The sequence below is a fragment of the Orycteropus afer genome, unplaced genomic scaffold (genome assembly GCF_000298275.1).
Source record: "Orycteropus afer afer isolate SDZICR_OR568_19922 unplaced genomic scaffold, OryAfe1.0 scaffold01085, whole genome shotgun sequence".
Classification (NCBI taxonomy): domain Eukaryota; kingdom Metazoa; phylum Chordata; class Mammalia; order Tubulidentata; family Orycteropodidae; genus Orycteropus; species Orycteropus afer.
Window position 1 is genome coordinate 120,124 of NW_006922672.1, and position 23,720 is coordinate 143,843.

The following is a 23,720-nucleotide window of genomic DNA, read 5'->3' on the forward strand; positions in this document are numbered from 1 at the left end:
AAAAAGCCTAAAACCCGTTCCTCCAAAGATCAGTAGTGCCACCACCACCAGGAAAAAATAAAGTCTGTCAGAATGAGTGAAAGTAAGTATTTTAAACATCACTCAGATATTACAGTTACAACTCCAAAAAGGTACTGAAGAGGTCAAATGTATCCAATTTTCTTCTTGTCCACTTAGTAGTAGTGGTATATAAATATATTTCCATCCTTCTGCCCAGCCAGCAAATGAGAATCTGTGTCTGACCACTTCACGAAAGACCAGTTTTGGTCAGAGACAGGAGGAAGGAGAGCAGTGCAATGACCCAGAAGTAAGTCCCAAATGGCAATCGTTCCAGAAGTCAACACTGCAGCTGCAAAATTATCTTTCACGTCACCTTCCAGGAACCTGACATTAAGCAGAGAAGAGACCATTCAAATCACATAGCAAAACAAACAATTTCTCTTTAAATAGGGCAAAACCATAGTCCCTAAAGCAACAGTAAGAACAAAAATATCAGTAAATATGAATGCCTAGTTAGAAGACTGCTGGCCAGTCGGTTGCGGTTTTAGATGTACTCATATCCTGTCCAGACCCTGCCTCTATCTCTACCATCCTCGCTCTAGTTCACACTGTCCCTCCTTGTAGTCTTCAAACTAGTCAAGCTTGCTCTTGCCTCAGTGTCTTACTTCTGCTCCTCCCTGCCTCTGGCAGGCTCTGTCCCTAGATCCTCGCATGGCTGCGTCCCTACCATCATCCAGGCATTCGTTCCTTAGAAAGGTCATGCCTAATCACCTGTCTAAAGCAGCACACACACTGAGCCCCGTCTCACGACATGATCGGTTTTTACCTTCAGATATGTGAGATTATTCTATTTACATACTTTGTGGGTGTTTGGCTGCCCCACAAAAATGGAAGCATCATGGAAGCAGCAATGTGGTCAACTTCAAGAGCAGGCACTCTGCCCTCAGCTACCTGGGTTTGAATTCGAACTCTCCTTAAGAGTTGTGTGGTCCCAGGCAAGTTATTTAAGTTTATCAGTAAAACAGAGATGATGATAAGAGCCCTCCCTACTTTGTAGGATTGTGGTGAGGTTTAATGAAATGGTTCACATGAAGGGCTCAGCACAGCATGTGGCAGGTGGAAGTGCTCGACTAAATTTACAGCTATTATTCCTCGCTGCTGCATCATTAGTGCCTTGCAAAGGTCAGCCCTCAACTCAACGAATATTCTCTGAGGGAAGTGAAGAATATTTTGTATCCCTGGCTCCCACCCATCTTTGTGTAGCTAACTCCTAACTCAATCTCTGAAATTCCATAAAGCTTTCCTTGACAATTTCCCTGCAGCCTGCCACTGCCGATTAATGCATGTCGCTACCCTTTGTGCTCCCCAAAAGGGGAAACCTCCTTCAAGGCACTTTCTGCACTGAACACCAGCTTTCTACCTTGCATGAGATGAGAAAAAGTAGTGTTTCCCACAGGGTTGGCCTCAAATAGGCTTTCAAGGTCTGCTGAACAAATGGATTTGAAAGTAACAAAGAAAATCTTGAATAAGCAGTTATCCTTATCCTCAATGTCTATATCAGTGACTATGGTTCTTTCTCCATACTTAAGAAAGCAAGTTCTATACGTAAGCACACATTGCAGATGACAGTCCTGAGGTTCTTGTTAAACTAAGAACATCTGAAGAAATTGCACAGCTGGTCAAGTGCACAGGAGAGAGAATACCTTTTAGAACATGCATTGGTCAAGCTTTGTGCAAAGAAATCCACATTGTAACTATCAAGGTTCCTTATCCCTGTAAGTCATTAAAGTTAACCTTTATGATTTTGATTTACCAGGGCTATTTCCCACACTTGCTGGTAATTTCAAACGTTAATAAAGCAGTCTGGAGGAATCACACGTTCAGACGTTGCTTGGTTGGCTTAACAATGTGAGCACTACTTCAAAGCTCTACATGGCTCAGGACACTTTTGGGATGCCAAAAGCTGTGTTATATATTGATAAACACATCTTATCGTGAGTCAACAGATAAGCAGATAAATATTAATCAACAGACATTATCAATTGCTAAGATGATGAAGGTTCAGGTTGATCTGAAGTCAGATTTCAAAGTAAAGATATCTTCCTAATGTATTTAAAACTTCCTTAAGTTTCATGGAAAGAACATAAACTAAGAATTTGTACAGAACATTATTCTGTATTAACATGTTTCCCTTATGGGAAAAAATGGGGTTGAAATGCCTATCTAATGCCCACTATAGGGATCAAGATATAAGGATATGGAGTTTGACTCTCCAATCCACTACCTTTCATCCTACTGACTGACATTTACTGTGATCTGTAGTATTTCACATTTTCCTTTTATCTAAGTGACACAAGACTCGCGGGCATCTGCATTTGCACAAGCCTTTTTGAAACTGTTACCCTCGTTGAAGGGCTTTCACACACACTTGCCTGCCAGCTTGCCCTTGAGGAAGACAGTAGACCATCACACCCATGCTCAGGGACGTCTTGGGGTTAATCACAAGCAGCTGAAACACAGGGCTTCCCAGCCACTCACTCTCTTTGGCACAAGGGTGACTCAGAACAGCAAACAGGAGCCCCTAATTGAGGAGGGAAAATGGATAACCAAATAAACCATCAAGAGTCTGCTGAGAAAGATAAAAGATTGGCAAAGACAAAACCAAAGAATTACTGAAATGACTGACAGGCTCCAAAGTGCCCAGGATTTACTCCTGTTGAAATTATCACTGAGCTCCCCTCTGGGGTCTCTCCTACAGTTCCACCGTTTCCCAGCCAGTCTTGGAAGACATGAAATCTAGCTGGGACACCTCCACCACATTTCATGCACTCATGTGCCGAAATGTTGGTGCAGGGAGAGAGAATACATAATCATGTGGAGGGAGCTCCTCAAATCAGAAATGTCCATTCATAAATTAGTTTTTGAAAACTCAGAACACATTTTCCCATAAAAACAATCTTAAAAGTGGTGACTGAATTCTTGGGCCAGTCCACAACAGTTTATTTAAAACCCAGACACCACTACTTTACTCAGAGTGGCAAAAAAAGATGCCATGACCTATGCTTGTTTGTGTGAGAAAATGTGTTGAAGATCCCTCCCAGCTTCAGTTACATTTTCTAATAAAAATATTAATGTTGTGCGTGTGTATACACCCCACTCCCCTAAATTGTTAAAACTAGTTCTCTTTGGGAGTGGGGTGTGGAGAAGTAATTAGTGCAGCTGTTGCGTCTACTGACTCATGGCAATTCCAAGAGTGTCAGCAGAACCGTGGTTCACAGGGTTTTCAACGGCTGATCCTGCAGCAGTGCATCGCCAGGCTTCTCTCAGAGTTGCCTTCGGGCAGACTCGAACCTCCAGCCTTCAGTTAGCAGCTGAGTGCATTAACCATCAGCACCACCCGGGAACTCCATTAGAGGGCTACCTTAGGATCAACCACACCCACTTTTTATTTTATACATTCTAGAAACATAATAGAAAACGCAATGCCCCACAAACCAAAGCTTCCCCTTTTCCCCTGGTAACCACTAATAATCTCTGGTTTCTATATACACATATATACATGTCCCCCCCACCCCAACCTATGTAGGCATTTAGCCTTCCCTCCCCTCCCCTCCCCAGCAACCAACAAAGAAAGTTTCCTTCCATGTATAAACTTTTCCTTGACTTTTTACAATAGGGTACTAATATTTGTCCTTCTGTGATCGACCTATTTTACTCAGCACAACGTCCTCCAAGTTCATGCACGTTATGCAATTTTTTTGTAGATTCTAGAATGATTGAATTTTTATAATGAGAATGAATTACTTTTGCAACTGGAAAAAATGATAGATTTTAAAATGTTAATGCCATATCCTAAAGTACCCACTGCCCTCGAGTCAATTCTGACTCACAGCAATCCCACAGTCAAACTGACCCACAGGGTTTCCAAGGCTGTAAGCCTTTATGGAAGCCACATCCTTCTCCCAGAGTGTCTGGTGAGTTTGAATGGCTGATTTTTTTTCTTTTTTAAACTGTGATTTGGGTGAAAGTTTACAGAGCAAATTCATTTTCTATACAGCAATTCATACACATATTCTTTCATGACGCTGACTGCAATTCCCCACAATGAAACAGCTCTCTTCCCACTTCCTCCCAGTAGTTACTTCTTCCTTGTGCCCTTCCTTCCTCTGCATTCCTGCCCCAGCTGTCTCTCTGTGCAAATATTACCTTTCTGATCTCCCATGGTTGATTGTTCTAAGGCGTGTACCTAGCTGGCATACCGTAACATGCCTTCTATTGTTTGGCTGGAAGCCACGGAGTGAGTTTAATTCCAGGCCTGAAGACTAACTAGGAGCCATGGTCTCAAGGGTTTCACCAGGCTCTATCAGACCAGGAAGGCTGGTCTTTTTTATGATTTTGAGTTTTGTTCCATTGTTCTCCTCCTCTATCCAGGACCTCTGGCACCAATCCCTTTCCAAGTGGCTGACAGTGGTAGCTGGGCACCATCTAATTCTTCTGGTCTCATAGTCATGTAGGCTGAGGTACACATAGTCTACTAGTCCCTTGGACTAACTGTGTCCATGCATTTTTGGTTTTCTTCATTCTTCTTTGGTTTGGGCGAGGAAAGACAAGTTGTTGCATCTAGATGGCTGTCTGCAACCTTTTAAGACCCCAGTTGCTACTCACCAAAGTAGGATATAGAACAATGTTTTTGTGTAGCATGTTATGCCAATTGAGCTTGATGTCCCCCATGACCATGGTCCCAAGCACACAGGTCCAACAACTTGCTCCATCAGGGTGGTTGACTGTGGCTAAGAAGTTATCATAACTTTGCCTACTATTGAATGGCTGACCTTCTGATTAACAGCCATGCATTTTAACCACTGCACCATCAGGGCCCCTATCCTAAACTAAGAATTGGCAAACTATGGCCTATAGGCCAAATGTGGCCCAATGTTTTTGTATGGACCATTAGCCAAAAGAGATTTTTAGTTTTTCAAGTGGTTGGAAAAGAAAGAATATTTTGTGGCATTTGAAAATTACATGAAATTCAAATTTCAGTGTCCATAACATGTTACTGGAACATAGCCACGGCCATTTGCTTACATATTGTCTGTGGCTGTTTGGTAGAGCTGAGTGGTTGCAAAACAGATCATATGGCCTGCAAAGTGAAAAAATATTTACTATCTAGTCCTTTACAGAAAAAGTTTGCTGATCTCAGAACTAAACTACTAACTATTATTTTTGGAGATGGACTTCATGAGGGACTTTTGCTTACTATCTTACACATTTCTGCGTTACCGAAAAATTTCATTTCAAATAGCTATTAATGTTATAATAAAAAAGATACACTGTGTATGTAAATGTGTAATAGGTAAACTTAAAAGATGAGTTTAATCCTGTTATTTTAAGGATAAAAAAGTCAGCTCAAGATTATATGACCTATGATTACACAAGTTTTGAGCTGAATTCCATAGATCCTGCTAGATTAGGGGAAGACGCGCTCTTGGCACTCAGAGCCTGTGGGTGCTGATGCTGCCAGGGTTGCCCCTGAGGCTGGCAAGTGAGTCTCCACAGGTACTAAGCCTGATGCTAGTGCCTCTACTCACAATTCCAACAGCCAATATCCAAGCAGTTATTCCCGACTCCTGCACAACTAACTACCTTAGATTTTTTTCAGATGTCAGAAATAGACCGTACGCCACATCCATTTACACAGTGGCTAAGACACAATTTGTTTCTATACGGGCACACGAAAACCTAAGAGAAAAACATCATGGCTGTTTAATCGTTCTCCCTAAGGGTATTCATTCACATCATAAATCATTTTAGGTGATGGGGTTGGAAGTCAAACCTGGTAATGGGCATATTACTTCTCAGCATAAACTTACAGTTAGAAATAAATGCTCTTAAGTCCTACAGGGGAGCTCTGGTAGTGTAGTGCCTAAGGCAGCACTTGACTGCTAACCAAAAGGCTGGCAGTTCAAACCCACCAGCCACTCCTCGGAAGGAAGATGGGGCAATCTACTTCCGTAGTGATAATGCCTCGGAAACCCAAAGAGGGGTCGCTATGAGTCGGGTCCGACTTGATGGCACATAACAACAACAGCAAATCCTACAGACAGATAATTTACCAATCACATTATACCAACAGTTATTTCATCCATAAATTTTAACAATGAACAAACACTGCTGTCCAAATTTGAAAACATAGGCACAAGGTAGCTGACTGTTGTTAGGTACCATCAAGCCGACTCAAGACAACCTCATGTCCAGCAACGAACGTTGCCTGGCCCTGCGCCATGTTCATGTTCACTGCTGTTCCGGCTCCTGTGTCAACCCGTCACTGGGGGTTTCCCCTGTTGTCACTGACCCTTCTACTCTACCTACCGTGACGCTCTTTAGCTCACTCTGTGGTCCTCCTGTACTTACCATTTCAGAATAGGCTCTGTGACAGACTGAGGCCTGGCAGGAGTCACCCATGTGCATCTTTTTCAGGAGCTGACCCGTTTTTAAATTCCTAGATATGAAAGATAAATAAGCTGCTAACATTATTCTGGTAAATTGATTTTCATATAGTAATCTCTTCTTTATCACAGCTTCCTTTAGGGAGTGACCAAGGGAAAAACTGAAGACACAATACCTTAGTTTTGTTTAGTCACTGATTTAGCTAAACATAGAACTTTACCAATAGTTTAGCTTGGTAGCTTAGTCTTAGACTGAATCTGCCATGCCAGGAATATGTATCTCCAAGTGTGATAAGTTTTCCTTTACCCCATTTACTTGGTATTGATATGAGGCAAATGGTAAGCTCTATCATCATTTTGTGACACTTACTATGCCTACATTTTTCAGGGAAGACAAAGGTCAAGAAACCAACTTTGGCTGGGTGACAGACTATACCTAAAGCAGAGTTATAAGTATGTCTCTACGTTTATATGAACACTAGCCTTTTCCTTATCAGGAATACCAGATACCAAAGTACATTTACCCCCCACACATTAGTTATATGCTCTGTATTTATTGATTGGTCTTTCCTTAAATTCCAAAGCACTCTGACCAAACCTCTTATCATTTTGATTTTGTCTTACTAAAGAAGTCTTTAATTTAATGGAGAGAAGTGAACACTGACATGGAGTAAAAAATGGAAAAAGGCAGGCAGGAGAGAAGAGGGTAGACATAAGAACCAGAGTACTGGAAATGGAACAACCAGAACACAATTAAAGATAATACTGACACATTCAAAAATGTAACTTACGCCACTGAACAATTTACACAGAAATTGTCAAATGGGAACCTAATCTACAGTGTAAATATTCACCAAAAACATCATTTTATTTAAAAAAAGAAAGTTTGTGGGATCCACTCCTTAGTTTTAACAAGGATGTGGACTTTGATAATTGCTCTGTCATGTCATCCTATTGATTTTTGGGGAAACAAACAAACAAACAAAGTGGCTCCACATTCAGCACAGATAAAGTTCAAGTTCTCTTCCACATCTATAACCTTAATGAACCCAGCACTGCAATATTTTCGCATTATTGTTCACTTACTTAACTAAAATCTTACAGAACATATGTATGTTTCTGGTTCACAGCCACCCTATAGGACAGAACAGAATCGCCCCATAGAGTTTCCAAGGCTGTAATTTTAACGGAAGCAGACTGCCACATCTTTCTCCCAGTGGAGCAGCTGGTGGGTTAAACCACCAACCTCTCAGTAACCCTAGAGTGCTGAACCACTGTGCCACCAAAGCTTCTTCAGATTGAGCGTACCCATGCTGTTGATTCTGACTCACAGCAACCCTACAGGACAGAGAAGAACTGCCCCACACGGTTTCCAAGGCTGTCAATCTGTGTGTGCTTTACACACCCACGTCTTTGCTCACTCTTCCTCCACCCGGGATCTCACAATCTCCATGGCCTTCACAATCGTACGCCCCTCTCAGCGTTCATCTCAGGTACCCACTCATCTACATAGCCTTTGGTCATACAGGTAGTCCCTAACTTATGCTGTGGTTCTGTCCTGATGGCTCCACTCTAAGTTGGTTCTGGTGTACGGTAACAGTATTTACGGTAACACGGTATTTACGGTAACATAGTGTCTGATTGCTCTATGATTTAATAAACAATTTGCAAATCGCAGCAAAGTTCTGCTGTAAGAGGAAACCGCTTCCTGAGAATGGAGATTTCACAGAGACTTAAACAATTTTTGCTTAATGAAAACAAATTTCCATGATGATGAAGTACTTAATGGTTACTGAGTTAGCTTTAGAATGAACTCCTAAAAATTTACCCCTTTATACATTTGTAGATATTGACACCTCTTGAAATTAAAATTAAGGAAACACACAGTCTTTTTCATTAAATCACAAGGTAATGAATTTATTATTGACTGCTCTCTTTGAGCTGGAAAAAAAACAAGTTTAAGAATGCCACAAAGCTGATTAGCAATTTTGGGTAAAACACACAGGTCAGCAAACTACAGGCAAGATCAGCTTTGGGTTAAGGTTTTTAAGCTTGTGGTTAAGGAAAATCTCTTGAATCAATCATGGGAGAATAGAAGGGCTGTGTATGTATAAGGAGACAACTTGGGGGGCAGGAGTGCTTGGGAGGGAAGGACAGAAGGAAGAGGTAACTATGGGGAGGAAGTGGGAGGAGAGCTGTTGCACTGTGGGAGATTATAGTCAATGTCATGAGACAAAGTGTATGTGAACTGCTGTATGGAAGATGAATTTGCCCTGCAAACTTTCACCCAAATCACAATAAAATGTAAAAAAAAAAAAAGAAAAAAGAAAAACCTCTTGAAATCAAAGTGAAACATCTAGTTTTAATTAATTTTTTCCTTATCAGGAATACCAGATACCAAAGTACATTTACCCCCCACACATTAGTTATATGCTCTGTATTTATTGATTGGTCTTTCCTTAAATTCCAAAGCACTCTGGCCAAACCTCTTATCATTTTGATTTTGTCTTACTAAAGAAGTCTTTAATTTACCTATTAGATTTTAGGGGCGATGGGACCAGGATTCATATCTGATTTATCTTACATCTCTCACAGAGACTGGTACATAAAGAGAAACTCAACTACTTAATGAATGATTGAAAGATGGTGCTCAGTTAATGTATCTTGACAAAGATGAAATACTAAGACCTTCAGTAACAGTTTCAAAGAAGGCTACTTGAACTCTGAGTATAACACAAATTGCTTTATTTATTATATATTTTTAACAAATTCCTTTAAATGCCTAATAAGTCACAAATTAAATAGGAAAGGTAAGCACTATGTGCAAATTAAAAAACAGTATGGTTCCCAAAAGGTAAATGCTAACTTTCGATAGATAGTACAATCAACGTATCTTTGAGTGCCTTAGCAAGGAGCTAGGCAGGCACCAAGAATAAATATTAGAGGTGGCCTATTTTCAAGGTTCAGAAAAGATAAATAATACAAAGTAGCATGTTGTTGTTGTTGTTATGTGCCGTCAAGTCAAACCCAACTCACAGCGACCCCTCCTTGGGTTTCCGAGGCAGTATCACTACGGAAGTAGGATTGCCCAACCTTCCTTCCGAGGAGTGGCTGGTGGGTTTGAACCACTAGCCGTCTGGTTAGCAGGCAAGTGTCTTAGCCACTATGCTACCAGAGCTCCTACAAAGCAGCATAGGCTAAGTTAAAAAAAAAGGCCAATATGAATGCAGAGGGAACATCAGTGCAGGCTGAGGTGATGCAACAGAGAAAGCACTTAAGGCAACTGTGGGGCTGAAGATACCCTTTAAAAGAAGGTTAGAAGCGAAGTACAGAGAACTGTCCCTAATCTCAAATCCCTTTGTAATCCATTACATGGAAAATGGAGCTAAAGAATATGGCTTAGTAGGAGAGGAAGTTTTGGAATAGAGGCTGGGGAAGAGGACGCTGAAGAAAAACAAGCCTGGGTCCCATGGCTGTCCTCTGATCCTAAGGGGATGGTAGAGCCAGGTCAGAGCTAGCTGTGAAGTTCTTACACAGTCTGAAGAGAAGCAGAGGTCAAAGCAGCATTACCTGTTTCAGTAACAAGAGGTCTACTTTGTTTGGACCAGTAGGTAACATAAGATAAGGATCAGAAAGACAGGGGAATGCCAGATTGTAGAGGACCTGAAAGGACAGGCTAACAGTAGAGAATTAGGTTGAATTCAAAGGAGAACCACAGAAAGTTTTGTTTTGTTGTTGTTTTGGGGGTAGTTTGGAAGAAAGAATATTTATAAAGTAGTAACATAAAATTAACCTTGTAAAGGCTTATGGTTCTCCCCTGTATTCATGAGGAGGAGGTGGTGGCTGGGGAGTCAACTCACGATAAATTTGTTAATCTGGCTCCTATAATCATATACAATTTTTGTGCATATCCAGCAATTTTGCAGTATATCCTAGACATCACAACATCTGGCATAAACTCTGGCATCTACAATGTTCCCTGGAAGAATTTCTGTTTGTTTAGTAAGTAGTTAATCTGGCTGAACTCAGAGTCTAAATGCTGAAATCACAGTTCTCTCAGCCTTAGCTGGGCTGCTAGGAGACTGTCCTGTATATACATAAAAGCCAGTCAGATACTCGGGCAAAGATTATACCCAGAATTTAGGGGTACTCTTCTCTGGGTCTTTCTTTTTTGGACACTTTTCATCCTTATTTTCTAGCTGCTAGGGTCACTCTAGGAGCTCAGGTAGCATAGTGCCTAAGGCACTTGACTGCTAACCAGAAGGCTGGTGGTTCAAACCCACCAGCCACTCCTTGGAAGGAAGGTTGGGCAATCTACTTCCAAAGTGATAGCGCCTTGGAAACCCAAGGAGGGGTCACTGAGTCAGGTCCAAGTCAGTGGCAAACAACAACAGGGTCACTCTAAACTCCATCCTTTATTTTCTTAAGTCAGTAAGATGGAAGGTTTTTTTCATAGTGTTTTAGTCACCCAGTGCCCAGACTAGGGGTTGACTTCTGGCCAAAACAACAGGAAACTTGTCCATCACCATTTCCTTCCTCTAAGTGTTGAAATCTCCTCCAGCATCTATTTCTGTTTGCTCTCCAGTACCTTTACATAGTTGTTTTTTATATTTTCTCTAGAGTTCACAGTCACTTGAGGAAGGCAAATTGATCCTACAGAAGCTACTCAGCCATTAACCAGAAGCAGAAACAACAGAAAATTCTGACAATAGGATAATACAATTCCATTTATTTAAAAATATTCTATTCACCCTGATGTTTTAATTAATTAATTCAGACAATGTCTGAATGAATATGATGCTCTTGTTAAGACACATCTTTAGCATTTGACAACACAGAAACAAAACCAGTCGCTAACCTTATCTTTGCAACTCTGTGAAGTCAGGAGCACATACTCTTATTACAGATGAGGACATTGAGCACCCAGAGGGGAAGCTTACCAAATTACAATGCTGTTCATTACAGTGGCACCGAGCAGAGCTTCCTGCATCCCCTGGATCTCAGCAAAAGTTAGGATAGTCTCTTCTGGGGCCATCAAAAATTGTTTTTCTTTGCTTCTGCATTTTAAAGAACAATAAAAATCAGTAGTTCACAGCAAAACAATTTGTAAGCAGTTCTTCTATATGTTCTTGAATTATGCATAAAGACTAGCCTAATTACATGAAAAAAGTTTTTAGTAAGAAAACATGTGTATTCTAAGAGACCACATGATGACCTATATGACTATGAGACCAAAAGAACTAGATGGTACCTGGCTACCACAGTCAACCACTCCAAGGGAGAACTATGTAGGAGATCCTGGATAGAGTGGGAGAATAATGTGGAATAAAACTCAAAATCAAAAAAAGGAAAAAAAAAAAAAAAAAAAGGGACCAGGTTTGTTGGTCTGATAGAACTTTAGAGCCTGGTGAATCCTCTGAGACTATGGCCTCTAGCCGCACTTCAGGTCTGGAACTGAACTCACTCCTGTGGCTTCCAGCCAAACAAAAGACAGACATCTGATGTGAACATTTACACTAGGTAGATATACTCCTTGGAGAGATCAATCATGGGAGAATAGAAGGGCTGTGTATGCACAGGGAGAGAGCTCGGGGGGCAGGAGTGCATGGGAAAGAAGAGCACAGGGAAGAGGTAACTATGGGGAGGAAGTGGGAGCTGTTGCATCGTGGGACACTGCAGTCAACGTCATGAGACAAAGTATATGTGAGCTTGCTCTGTAAAGTTTCACCCAAATCACAATAAAAATTTAAAAAAGAAAACATGTGTGTTCTAATTTTTTTACTGTGAACATGTATGTACTGCTGCATACTACCTGCCTATAATGTTCCAAGTACCTCAAATTTGTCACATCCAAAGTCAAACTCACAGGTTTTCTCTTTAAACTTCAGGTCGCCTTCTACACTCTTTATCCCAACAGAGTGCACCAGCTAAACAAGCAATCAATCCACAGCCTGGGCATTATCCTTGTCTCTTCCCTGTCTCTTCAGTCAGTCACCGAGTCCTCATGATTTTACCTTCTCACCTCTCTCAAATCTGTCTGCTTCTCTCTCCACTAACTCTTTCATAACTTAAGCAAACCATTATTTGTCTTTCCCTTGATGACTGCAATAGGTCATGAATGAACAAGACAGCCAAGATCTCTGCTCTTCCTTACTAGAAAAGACAGAAATAATTAATCACAATAAACTATGACAAGTATATGAGAAATAAAGGGGATGCTATAAGGGTTCAGCTTTCAACATGCTCAATTTGAGTCATCCCGGAGATGTCTAATAAAGAGGCCTGCAAGTCTAGAGCTCTAGAGGGAGCTCAGGGCTTGAAACATTATGTGCTAGAAATACAGTACTATGCAAGTAGTCAGCACCTAGATGGCAACTGAAGAACCGGAAACAAAGTGCATGGAGTAAGAAAAGGGCCTAGAACCTTTAGGTACGTTACAGAACAGAGATGTCAAAGAAGACCAAAGAAAAAGCAAACTATGTGTGCTGAGCCTCTCTGCCCCCTGACATCTTACCCATCCTATCTAGCTTCTATCTCTCTGAACTGCTGGTTATCACAGCTCTAACTACGATATGGCCACACTGCACCTAACACATTGCTCTTTCATGGTCCCCTACGAGACAGAGTAGAACTGCTTCACAGGGTTTCTAAGGTTGTATACCTTTATTGAAGTAGACTGCACAACTTTCTCCCATGGAGTGGCTGGTGGGTTCAAACTGCTAACTTTTCGGTTGGCAACTGAGCACTAAACCACTGTGCTACCAAAAAAACCACCAAACCCATTGCCCTTGAGTTGATACCGACTCATAGCAACACCCACTGGGTGTCTGAGGTGGTAAATCTTTACAGAAGTAGATTGACCCATCTTCCTTCTGTGGAGGGGCTTGTGGGTTTGAACTTCCAACCTTCTGGTTAGCAGTCAAATGCCTTATGCACTGAGCCACCAGAGCTCCTTACACTGCACCTACACCACAGAAAAAACAGGATCCCAGTGCTCCAACTTTCTGAGCTCTGTGATAAAATCACTCTCTATTTCACGGTTAAAACTAGCCAATGCTTTTCTTACCCTCCATCTTCTGCAAACGTCACAATTTCTACTTGTTGATCACAAAGGGTCCCACTGCTACTGACCAGCCTCCTCTTTGTCAGGCCAAGCACAGCTTTTATATTTCCAGATTTCAGAAGCAACTGCTTTTCACTTTCATCATCAGAGGAACAGAGTAAAGCCCTAAACAAAATAAGAGGAAAAATGGGGAGAAGTCAGGAATAAGTCACATTAAAGGGCAAGTTCAAATTTTAAATGGAAACTTCATTCTGAGATGTCATTCTATTGATAGTTTCTTTCTTCCCTTTTTAAAACAAATGTCTGTTTAGATCTAAACTCAGGTTCTTTTAAGACTCAAGCCAAGTTATAATGTGTACTCATCACAGTCTGACAGACATAAAGATAAAAACCAAACCAAATTCACTGCTATCAAGTCAATTCTGACTCATAGCGACCCTCATTGGGTTTCTGAGGCAGTACATCTTTATGGAGGTAGATTGCCCAGATTTGCTTCTGTGGAATGGCTGGTGGGTTTGAACCACCAACCTTGTGGTTAGCAGTCAGATGCCTTAGGCACTGTGCTACTCACTCCTTGAGAATGACATACCTGATCTCTCTGATTTCCAAATTCCCCAAAGCTACACACACAAGATTACAGATGTCAGGCACTGGAACAATCTGTAACACTGGCACCTAAACAAAACAAAACGGCCAAAAAGTATATTAGGTTGATTATTTTTAATATCGTGAGGTCACAGATGGCCTTGGTGACACCTTGCCGGCCAAGGTTGCCCAGCTAGGAAAAAGTAGTCAGGACTTGAACGCATGTCCTTGGGCCACAGCATGGTGCTCCTTCCCACTCTCCCATGTGGCTGATGATATTTCATTTTTAATGAATCTAAATTTTACAAAATTTATCACATCCCCTTCTACTCTCACTATACCAGGGAGTTTCTACCATTCAAATAAATCCAAGAAGGTTCAATAAACATCCCTTTTAGTAAGCCGTAAATCCAAATAAGCTATATGAATAATAGTATTTACTGTAGCAAGGAGCCCTGGTGGCACAAAGCTAATTTCCCGGTTCCTACCTGAAAGGGTGGCATTTCAAACCTACCAGGTGGTTCCACAAGACTTGGTGAGCTGCTCCTGTAAAGACTACAGCCTAGAAAACTCAATGGAGCAGCTCTACTCTGTCACACCAGTCTGCTAAGAGTTGGAATCAACTCGATAGCACCTAACAACATTTATTGTAGCATTTAATACAATCTAAATATATAATAATAAGGAGCTTTGGTGGCACAGTGCCTAAGGCATTTGACTGCTAACCAGAAGGTTGGCAGTTCAAAGCCACTAGTTGCTCTGTGGAAGGAAGATGGGGCGATCTACTTCCATTAAGATTTACAGCCTAAGAAACCCACTGTGGGTCACTGTTGTTAGGTGCCATCAAGTTGTCTCCAACTCATAGTGACCCTACGTACAAGAGAATGAAACACTGCTCGGTCCTGTGCCAGCCTCCCAATCCTTGCTATACCTGAGCCCATTGTTGCAGCCACTGTGTCAATCCATCTTGTTGAGGGCCTTCCCTTTTTCGATGACCTTCCACTTTACCAAGCATGATATCCTTCTCCAGGGAATGGTCCCTTCGGACAACATGACCAAAGCAGGTAAGAAGAAGTCTGGCTGTTCTTGCTTCCAAGGAGCATTCCGGCTACACTTCCAGGACAGATTTGCTAGTTCTTTTGGCAGTCCGAGATACTTTTCAGTATTCTTCACCAACACCACAATTCAAAAGCATCAACTTTTCTTCAGTCTTCCTTTCATATGCTTTCATATGCATATGAGGTGACTGAAAATACCATGGCTTGGCTTACACGCAGCTCAGTCTTCAAGGAGACATCTTTGCTCTTCAGCACTTTAAAGAGGTCTTTTGCAGAAAATTTGCCCAGTGAAATAGGTCCACTGATGTCTAGACTGCTGCTTCCATAGGTGTTAATTGTGGAACTAATATGAAATCTTTAACAACTTCAATCTTTTCTCCATTTATTGTGATACCGCTTATTGGTCCAGTTGTGAGGATTTTTGTTTTCTTTATATTAAGGTATAATCCATACTGCAGACTGTAGTCTTTAATCTTCATCAGTGAGTGCTTCAAGTCATCCTCACTTTCAGCAAGCAAAGTTGTGTTGTCTGTGTATCGTAGGCTGTTAATGAATCTTCCTCCAATCCTGATGCCACATTCTTTTTCATATAGCCCAGCTTCTTGGATAATTTGTTCAGCATACAGGTTGAATAAGTATGGTGAAAGGACACAACCCTCATGAGCTCCCTTCCTGATTTTAAAACATGCAGTATCCCCTTGTTCTATTCGAATGACAGCCTCCTGGTCTATGTACAGGTTCCTCACAAGTACAATTAAGTGTTCCGGAATTCTCATTCTTCTCAACATTATCCACAATTTGTTATGATGCACACAATTGAATGCTTTTGCATAGTCAATAAAACATAAGTAAACATCATTCTGGTATGCTTTGCTTTCAGCCAAGATCCTTCTAACATCAGCAATGATACCCCTCATTCCATGTCCTCTTCTGAATCCAGCTTGCATTTCTGGAAGTTCTCTGTCAATACACTGCTGCGACCATTTTTGAATTATCTTCAGGAAGATAGTACTTATGTGTGATATTAACGATACTGTTTGATAATTTCTTCATTCTGTAGAATCACCTTTGGAATGGGTACAAATATGGATCTCTTCCAGTCAGTTGGCCAGGTAGCTGTCTTCCAAATTTTTTGGCACAGATAAGTGAGTGCCTCCAGCATGGCATCTGTTTGTTGAAACATCTAAATGGGTATTCTGTCAAGTCGCAGAGCTTTGATCTTCACCCATTCCTTCAGTGCAGCTTCGACTTCTTCCTTCAGTACCATTGGTTCTTGATCATATGCCACCTCCTGAAATGGATTAACATTGACCAATTGTTTTTGGTACAGTGACTCTGTATATCCCTTCCATTTTCTTTTGATGTTTCCTGCATCATTCAATATTCTGCTCATAGAATCCTTCAATATTGCAACTTGAGGCTTGAATTTTTTTATTAGCTCTTTCAGCTTGAGAAATACTGAGCATATTCTTCCCTTTTGGTTCTCTAACTCCAGGTCTTTGCATATTTCATTATAATTGACTATCTTCCTGAGCTGCTTTTTTTTTTAATTTAAATTTTTCTTATGATTTGGGTGAAAGTTTATAGAGCAAATTCACTATCTATACAGCAGCTCAAGTACACTGTCTCATGACATTGACTGTAATTTACCACAATGCAATAGCTCCCCCCCCCCACTTTCTCCCCATAGTTACCTCTTCCCTGTGTCCTTCTCTCCCCTGCACTCCTGGCCCCTGAGCTGTCTCCCTGTGCATACACAGCCCTCTATTCTCCCACGATTGTTCTCTCCAAGAAGTGTATCTACCTAATGTAAATGTTCAGTTGAGCTGCTCTTTGAAATCTTGTGTTCAGCTCTTTTATCTTGTCATTCCTTCCATTTGCTTTAGCTGCTCTCCATTCAAGAGCAAGTTTCAGGGTCTCTTCTGACATCTATTCGGTTCTTCCTTTCCTGTCTTTTTAACGACCTTTTGCTTTCTTCATGGATGATGTTCTTGATGTCACCCCACAATTCCTCTGGTTTTTGGTCACTAGTGTTCAATACATCAAATCTATTCTTCAGATGGTCTAAATTCAGGAGGGATATAATGAAGGTCATGTTTTGGTCTTGTGGACTTGTTTTAATTGTCTTCAGCTTTCAACATGAACTTGCATATGAGCCGTTGATGGTCTGTTCCACAGTCAGCTCCTGGCCCTGTTTTGGCTGAAGATATTGAGCTTCTCCATTGCCTCTTGCCACAGATGTAATCAGTCTGATTCTTCTGTACTCCATCTGGCAAAGTTCACGTGTACAGCCACCATTTATGTTGCTGAAAAAGGTATCTGCAATGAGTAAGTTGTTGGTCTTACAAAATTCTATCATGTGATCTCCAGCGTCATTTCTATCACCAAAGCCATATTTTCCAACTACTGGTTATGATTCTTTGTTTAGAGTCGCTAGGAGACATAATTAACTCGATGGCAGTGAGTTTGTTTTTTTTGGTATACATATAACAATAGGGGTATAATTAGTAAGTTCTGGCATTATGCAGCCACTTAAAATGTAAGTATATTCACTGAACAAATACTTATTGAGTACTTGTGTGCAAAGCATAGTTCTAGGATCTGAGTATACGGTGTTGAACAAGAATGATGATCAATAATGAAGAATATTTAGAAACAAAGAAAAATGTTTATATGGTAAGAAAAGGCAGATTTAAAAACTTTAAGCCCATTAGAATTGCAACCATGTAAGATATGGACAAAGACTAGAAGGAAATACATCTCACAATCAAGCAGAAGTAATATTTTGGTAAAGGGCAAGCAATATAGGAATCGGCACGTTTAGAAGTCAGAATAGGCATGAAATTCCAAGCTCTTCCAACATGTCAAGTATAAAAACCTCTCTCTGGATAAGCATGTGATCAAGCAAATGATGGTGGGCAAATGGTAGTGGGCACATACAACTTTTCTATATGTCTGAAAATTTTTACAACAACATGTTGGGAAAAAAATTCATCTCTGTTGTCCCTTGCACAGTCATAGATTCCATTTTTTTAAAAAATATTTTATTGAAATATAATTTATGCACAGTGAAATATACAAAACTAAAGTGACATGGGCATAGGTTCCAATTTTGATAAGCTGCCCATCTAAATTATCATGCAAATGACCGCAGAGTTTTTCCTTCAGCTCTGATTTCTGACTTACCTCTGTGAAATGCCAGGAATAAACTTTTTCCCACTGCCAAGTATCCAGAGGTTTCCAAAGGGAAACTGCATATTCACAAGCAGTTATGATGCATGGCTCTTTATAACCAGCTATTTCCCACCAGGTGGTACTCACGTCCACGGAACAGGAACCTGAAGGATTCTGACAACAAAACAGCAACAATAGTTATTTTAAGGTGATATTTGAGGCCTGTTTTATGAAAAAAAAAAAAATTGATTTGAAATGTGATAAATGTCAAGGATTAGATAAAATACCAGACTATCATAATTAAAGTTGTATGTGATTCAAAAGAAAAAAAACTCTGGGGGTCTTATACAACTAAAATAACTATCCATACATACTTATAACTTGATAAATTTTAAAATGTGTAACTCCAGAATGTAATAAATTTCGTTTTAACCAGAAAAAGGGGCCCATAAGAATGTATCTATTTAGAAATTAAACATCCTGATCAATCATTCGGAGGCTGAAGAGGACATAAAAATTGAAGCGACACACTATTTTATAAATAAACAATAAGGAGAGTACTGCATATCCCAAACCAGAAGGTATGGTCAAAGCAGTATTTCTAAAAAAGAATTTATAAGCATAAAGGCTTTCCTGGAAAGCAAGAAATGTTACAATAAAGAATGCAACTCAGAAAGTTGGTAAAAGACCAAATGTTAGTGATCAACATGGTAGCACTGAGGAAGAGGAAGACATAGAGAAGTACATGGAAGGTACAGACAACAAAGATGAACCCTTTTACACATACAGTACGCGTTGTCAGCGAAGGCAAACACGGGTATACAGGTGGATAGATGGGTGGACAGGCTGAACTATTAGATATGTCTCTGTAGTGGGGAGTGTACCCAAGACCATGTATAGGGTTGGCAGACAATGGTCCTATAAGTGTATCTATATGATCTGTAAGAATTCTCAGGTGCATAGTAGCACTGACAAGGGACAAGGTTGTAGTCACTTCTTGGTCACAGCCAGCTACCCAGAGGGACTGAGTAGTTGAACCAATGGGCTTAGGACCACAGTCGCAGAGGACATCAAGCTCAATTAGCATAACATATTACATGAAACATTGTTCCACCTCCTACTTTGGCGAGTAGCGACTGGGATCTTAAAAGGCTGCAAGCAGACATCTAGATGCAATGATGGGTCTCTCCTTGTCCAGAGCAAAGAATGAAGAAAACCAAAGATTCATGGAAAACATTAGTCCTGGCGACTGGAACACCATGCGATCCACAGCCTATACAACTATGAGACCAGAAGAACTAGATGGTGCCTGGCTACCACGGTCAACCACTCGGAGGAGGATCTATGTAGGAGATCCTGGATAGAGAGGGAGAACAATGTGGAACAAAACTCAACATCATTTAGGGGAAAAAAAAGGGGGAAACCAGGTTTGCTGGTCTGATAGAGCTTGGTGGAACCACTGATACTATGGCCCCTAGCTGCCCTTCAGGTCTAGAATTGAACCCACACCTGTGGCTTCCAACCAAACAAAAGACAGGCATATGAGTTGAACATTTACCTGAGGTAGATACACTCCCTGGAGAGAACAATCATGGGAGAAAGAAGGGCTGTTTATGCACAGGGAGATAGCTCAGGGGGCAGGAGTGCATGGAGGGATGGACACAGGGAAGAGGTAACTATAGGGAGGAAGTAGGAAGGAAGCGGTGGATTGGGGCAAATTGTAGTCAATGTCACGAGACAGTGCATGTGAGCTGCTGTATGGAATGAGAATTTGCTCTGTAAATTTTCACCCAAATCACACACACAACCTAAAAGAAAAAGTTGGTACAAGAACAGTAACAGAATGAAAAATAAGCAAAATGAAAAACAGAAGAAGGATATTATTAAGGATAAATAAAAAAGAAATGAAATAGTAAACAAACAAAAATAACCAATTAACAATCAGTATAACCAAAAAGTGATTTTTTTTGAATACCAAAAGAAAAGACTTATCTCTGGTATGTCTGATGCAAGAGAAAAAAATAAACTCTCTTAGAAATTGCTGGGGCGAGGCTTAATTACATATACATAGACAGAAAAATTAAGGATAAATTTTTACATACAGGTTTGAAAATAAGAATGAAATGGTTAATTGCTTAAGAAACTAAGTTATTAAAATTGACTAGAGAATAGCTTTGATACAGACCACAGGTATCAGTATCTGCCTTTTACAGAAAAGGCAACTGGGGCTCAGAGGCGAAATAATTTGCTGAAGGTTATGCAGTCAGTAAGAGGCAAAAAGTTTGCATGACTTTAAAGCTCCTTCCTCTACCCCAGTGGTTTTGCTCCCCCAGGGATATTTAGCAATGTCTAGTGACATTTTTTAGTCATCACAACTGGAGACCAAAAAAACCATACCCACTGCTATCAAGTTGCTTCCAACTCATAGCAACATCTACAGGATTTCTGAGGTAGTTAAGTCTTTATGGAAATAGATTGCTGTCATTCTTCTGCCAAGTGGCTGATGGGTTTGAACTGCCAACCATCTGGTTAGCAGTAAAATGCCATAGTCACTGTGCCACCAGAGCCCCTTCACAACTGGAGAGGGGTTATTACTGGTATTTAGTAGGTAGAGCCTGCTAAACACACTACAATGTGTAAGATGGATCCCCACAACACAGCATCAGCCAGGCCACAATGTCAACAGGGTCGATGCATACTATTCTACTTCATAGTTCACCATAAGTTTTCTAGAAAGATTACACCACTAGAGTAGGAGAGGCATGAAAGACTCTTTTCTGTCTGTCTTCAGAATGGCTGATTTAAATTTAGATACAAAGTTGAGTTACTAAGCCTGTGTTGCTATTGGCAATAGCTTCATATACAAACTTTCTCAGATCTCAAAGTACACAGGAAGGATAATTTTAAAAATACATGTTTTTACCAATTTCATCAAATAGCATTAAATAAAGAACAAAAAATTACATGATCAAGTTCTTTTTAATTTTCTTGTCAATTTAACAATTGTTTCAGAGATATAAAACAAGATACACTATAAGGAAATATTCTCCTGACCTTTAACTTTGAAACCAATTGTAGGTTGCCCGGGTTTAAGCTATCAGAAGCAGGAAGGTCTGTTATTTCAGTCTGTGAAAACAAAAGACACCATTTACCTATACTTTATGTATCATGTCGCCCTCTATCACTCACTCATCATCAACATGTCTACTTCATGTCATTTGATTTCCTCTAGAAATAGCAGCAAAGTTCCAAATGCAAACAAAATAGGATCACCCTATGTTTTTATATATATATATTTTTTAATCTTAATTTCTCCCAAATCAATTTAATATTTACAATGAAGTCATATCAAAGAAACACGTTAAAACATTGTTAAACATGGAGGGTATCAAGGTGAAAGGATGTCATGCTGTCCATACTAAGACATTCCACATCTTCAAAGAAAAGGTCATGAAGGAAACAGATTGTACCTGCTCAACTGAATCTTCACACAACTCTGGGCATGGACTTCCATGTAGCTCATTTCCTTTGGCAGTGAATGACTCCTGGAGTACAGGTGCTGTGTGGGAGCCCAAGTCATAGTCACGGTCTGGTTGTCCTTTCCTATCTAACACATGGAGGCTGGTATCCAATTCTGAGGGACCAACTGAACTGTTGCCTTGTCTATCATCACTACCAAGATTGACTATGTCTTTCAAGTGAGAAAGTTGGGGTGTATAGCAAGTACATCCAACACCTTTTGCAGACACATTTTCATAGTGTGCTAGGGAGCCACAAGCTGGAGTCATGCCTAAGCTTGGTAAGGCCGGTGAACACACGTCTGCCGTGGGCCTGTCATTACCATCAGGTCCAAGAGTATCTGAAGGAGTGAAAAGTAACAAGGACGAAGAGAGATCCTTCTTCTTAGGCTGGCTTTCTAGGTTTGGCATTTTAGGATGTGTTTTTCCTGGTAGAAAAATGAGTTCCTTTTCCAAGACTTCCTTGTCTAGATCTATCTGTTTAGGAAGCAGTTCCTCCAATATAGCACAGTTTCCCTTTTTAAGGGGCCTCTCTGCACACATTTTTGATTCAGAAGACTCAATCATTTTCTCTGAGTAGGACTTCAGTTTTGCCAGCTTAAGAGGTCCAAAGTCTTCATCAGGTAACTGAAAGTCTGTGATTTTGAAAAAAGACAACAGTTGCTTTAGACTTAGCATTTTGTCCTTATGAAATGGAGGACTGAAAGCAACATGATCCAAAGCTAAACAATAAGCATTATCTCTGGAAGAAAGGGAGTTCTCTTTTTGACAATGACCTTCCTTCCCTAAAATAGAAAAATAAGTAATGACTGTAACAAAACCCAAGAAACATTACTATCCAAAAAGGCGTGCACTTCTAACTCAAATACAGTATAAAACGTGTCTTACTTTTCCATGCATAGCTCTGAAACCTCAGTGAAGGATGCAAAAAAAATGGTCACAGGTGGTGGTTAACCAGCAGTTCTCCCATCTCCCCCTTTTTATTAAAGAATATTTTGTTGTTTTTGAGAAAGTTTATATAGCAGTTTGGGTTCCCATTCAACAATTTCTACACAAGTTGTTCAGTGATATTGATTAGCAGTTCTCCGTTTTGCAGTACCAGCAAAGCTGAACCATGTACTACTGACAGCATTAATTGAGAAAGAAGACCTGGGGTCTAGTCTCAGCTCAGCCACTCATGTGCTGTGGCCTTGAGCGAGTCAATTCACTTTATTTTCCCTCATCTCTAACTGTCCCTAAGGTGATGGGACACAGAATCCCTAAAGCCCCTTTCACCTCTATGATTCCATCAGGCTACCAGAGTAGTCTACAAAACACTAGCTCTTTTTACTGATTAGATTGCCCAACCTTCCTTCCGAGGAGTGGGTGGTGCGTTTGAACTGCCAGCCTTCTGCTTAGCAATCAAATGCCTTAGGCCCTACGCCACCAGAGCTCCCCTTTTTACTGAAAAAAAAAAAAAAAAGCAATTACCTTTTCAAGCTAAGAGTAATTTATTGCTCCTAAAGTGACTGGAATTTTAGACATTCAAATTGTGGCTGCAAATTATTGAAATCACACCAGGGTATTTCAATGGAACCCAAAAAGATGTTTCCAGTTTATTACTAACTGCCTTACTTTCTCATTCCTTTGTAGAGCATACCTGCTGGCTTAAAAGATTAAAAACGTCAGAATGATTATTATTTTTAATTAATTATAACTCATAGACCAAAGTGTGGGTCCATGGTATACAGCAGCCTACCACCTGTTTCTATGAATGACTTTTTTTTTTTTTTTTATTGGAACACAGTAATATTTACTTATGTTTTATGGCAACTTTTATACCATAGCTCAGTAGCTGCAACAGAGGCAGTATACACTACGAAGACTATTGACCATC

The 23,720-nt window shown here is 40.4% G+C and overlaps 1 protein-coding gene across 1 annotated transcript in view; it reads right to left on the reverse strand.

Moving 5' to 3' along the window:
* Positions 1-173: 173 nt before the first annotated feature.
* The window catches only part of PALB2 (partner and localizer of BRCA2), a 32,883-nt gene continuing 9,336 nt past the window's right edge, over positions 174-23,720 (reverse strand). The window contains exons 5-13 of the mRNA XM_042783414.1: positions 21,797-22,629; positions 21,381-21,452; positions 18,339-18,500; positions 14,099-14,184; positions 13,513-13,674; positions 11,387-11,503; positions 6,412-6,499; positions 2,433-2,581; positions 174-384 (exon numbers count right to left, since the gene is read on the reverse strand). Coding sequence (XP_042639348.1) covers positions 174-384; positions 2,433-2,581; positions 6,412-6,499; positions 11,387-11,503; positions 13,513-13,674; positions 14,099-14,184; positions 18,339-18,500; positions 21,381-21,452; positions 21,797-22,629 — 1,880 coding nt within the window. The remainder of the gene's footprint in view (positions 385-2,432; positions 2,582-6,411; positions 6,500-11,386; positions 11,504-13,512; positions 13,675-14,098; positions 14,185-18,338; positions 18,501-21,380; positions 21,453-21,796; positions 22,630-23,720) is intronic.